The sequence below is a fragment of the Neopelma chrysocephalum genome, unplaced genomic scaffold (genome assembly GCF_003984885.1).
Source record: "Neopelma chrysocephalum unplaced genomic scaffold, ASM398488v2 Primary Assembly neopelma1_94668, whole genome shotgun sequence".
NCBI classification, from domain to species: domain Eukaryota; kingdom Metazoa; phylum Chordata; class Aves; order Passeriformes; family Pipridae; genus Neopelma; species Neopelma chrysocephalum.
Window position 1 is genome coordinate 1 of NW_020923374.1, and position 2351 is coordinate 2351.

A 2351-nucleotide genomic window follows, 5' to 3' on the forward strand; every position below is an offset into this window, starting at 1 on the left:
ATATTTTGGGTGCTGTCTCACCGTTCCTGCTGTTCTGTTTGAGGGTGCTGGCCGAGAGCTGGATGGAGCCGTCGCCCCCCAACTCCTGTGGGAACACGAGCTCCTGCAGCGGCCCCTCCGTGTTCAGCACTGACACCTCCAGCACTGCGGGGGACACGCGTGTGTCATGTGTGTGTCATACACAGCACACACACGTGTCACACACACACACACAGCTCTGTCCCCTCCGTGTTCAGCACTGACACCTCCAGCACTGCGGGACACACACGTGTGTCATGTGTGTGTCACACACTGAACATGGGTCATACACAGCACCCACACACGTGTGTCACACACACACACACACAGCTCTGTCCCCTCTGTGTTCAGCACTGACACCTCCAGCACTGCGGGACACACGGGTGTCATGTGTGTGTCATGTGTGTGTCACACACTGAACATGGGTCACACACACACATGTTACACAGACACGGGTCACACACACACACACACACGTGTCTCACACACACACACACGTGTCACACACACGTGTCTCACACACACACACGTGTCACACACACACGTGTCACACACACACGTGTGTCTCACACACACACACGTGTGTCACACACACACACGTGTGACACACACACGTCACACACACCTGTCACACACACACACGTGTGTCACGCACACACACACATGTGTCACCCCTGGCACACACACGTGTGTCACACACACACGTGTCACACATGTGTCACCCCTGTCTCACACACACGTGACCCCTGGGGGTGGAGGAGGACCCCGGGCAGGGCCCCTGGAGCCCCTGGGGAGGGGGGTCCTGGGGGTCCCAGGGAGGGGTTGGGGGATCCCCCAATGCCCCAGGGGATGTATCTGGGGGTCTGTCCCGGGTCTGACCCAGGTTCTGCGGGTGAGGGTCCCCAGGGAGGGGTTGGGGAGCCCCCAATGCCCAGGGGGGTGTCTGAGGGGTCTCCCAGGGGTGTGTCCCGGGTCTGACCGAGGTTCTGGTGGGTGGGGATCCCCAGGGAGGGGTCAAGGGATCCCCCAATGCCCCGGGGCTGTATCTGGGGGTCTCTCCCGGGTCTGACCCAGGTTCTGGCGGGTGGGGATCCCCAGGGAGGGGTTGGGGGATCCCCCTCCCAATGCCCCGGGGATGTATCTGGGGTTGTGTCCCGGATCTGACTGAGGTTCTGGCGGGCGGCCAGGAAGAGGGCAGGGGTCCCCAGGGAGGGGTTGGGGGATCCCCCAATGCCCCGGGGATGTATCTGGGGGTCTCTCCCGGGTCTGACCCAGGTTCTGGCGGGTGGGGATCCCCAGGGAGGGGTTGGGGGATCCCCCTCCCAATGCCCCGGGGATGTATCTGGGGTTGTGTCCCGGATCTGACCGAGGTTCTGGCGGGCGGCCAGGAAGAGGGCAGGGGTCCCCAGGGAGGGGTTGGGGGATCCCCCAATGCCCCGGGGATGTATCTGGGGGTCTCTCCCGGGTCTGACCCAGGTTCTGGCGGGTGGGGATCCCCAGGGAGGGGTTGAGGAGCCCCCCAATGCCCCGGGGATGTATCTGGGGTTGTGTCCCGGATCTGACCGAGGTTCTGGCGGGCGGCCAGGAAGAGGGCAGGGGTCCCCAGGGAGGGGTTGAGGAGCCCCCCAATGCCCCAGGGTTGTATCTGGGGGTGTGTCCCGGGTCTGACCCAGGTTCTGGTGGCAGCCAGGAACCACATGAGGGTCCCAGGGAGGGGTTGGGGGATCCCCCAGTGCCCCGGGGTTGTTTTCGGGGTTGTGTCCCGGGTCTGACCGAGGTTCTGGCGGGCGGCCAGGAAGCGGGCGGGCTCCTTGACGTTGTCTGCGAGCAGGAAGGCCCCTTCCTCGAGCACGTCGAGCAGCATGGTGGCCGTGTGCGCCTGCTCCGAGCCGTTCATGTCCCGCCACGACTCCAGAGCCTCGGGACGCAGGAGATTGTCCACGGCCTCCACCACGGCCTGCGGGACAGGGGACACGCCCAACGGCATGGGACACGCCCACCAGGATGGGACATGGGGATGGGACACACCCACCGGGATGGGACACAGGGATGAGACACGCCCACCAGGATGGGACACGCCCATGGGGACACGCCCACTGGGATGGGAAACGCCCACGGGGAATGGGACATGCCCATGGGGACACGCCCACCGGGATGGGACATGCCCACCGGCATGGGACACGGGGATGGGACACGCCCACCGGGATGGGACACGCCCACCGGGATGGGACACGCCCACGGAGACACGCCCATCTGGATGGGACACACCCACGGAGATACGCCCATCGGGATGGGACACGCCCACCGGGATGGGACACGCCCACCGGGATGGG

General features: G+C 64.9%; 1 protein-coding gene across 1 annotated transcript in view; it reads right to left on the reverse strand.

The window, feature by feature from the left end:
* Positions 1 to 21: 21 nt before the first annotated feature.
* LOC113980565 (adhesion G protein-coupled receptor L1-like) overlaps positions 22 to 2351 on the reverse strand; it is a gene marked incomplete at its 3' end in the record, with an annotated part of 4100 nt that continues 1770 nt past the window's right edge. Inside the window, exons 2-3 of the mRNA XM_027707794.1 lie at positions 1792 to 1975; positions 22 to 144 (exon numbers count right to left, since the gene is read on the reverse strand). Of these exons, the coding sequence (XP_027563595.1) occupies positions 22 to 144; positions 1792 to 1975 (307 nt within the window). The remainder of the gene's footprint in view (positions 145 to 1791; positions 1976 to 2351) is intronic.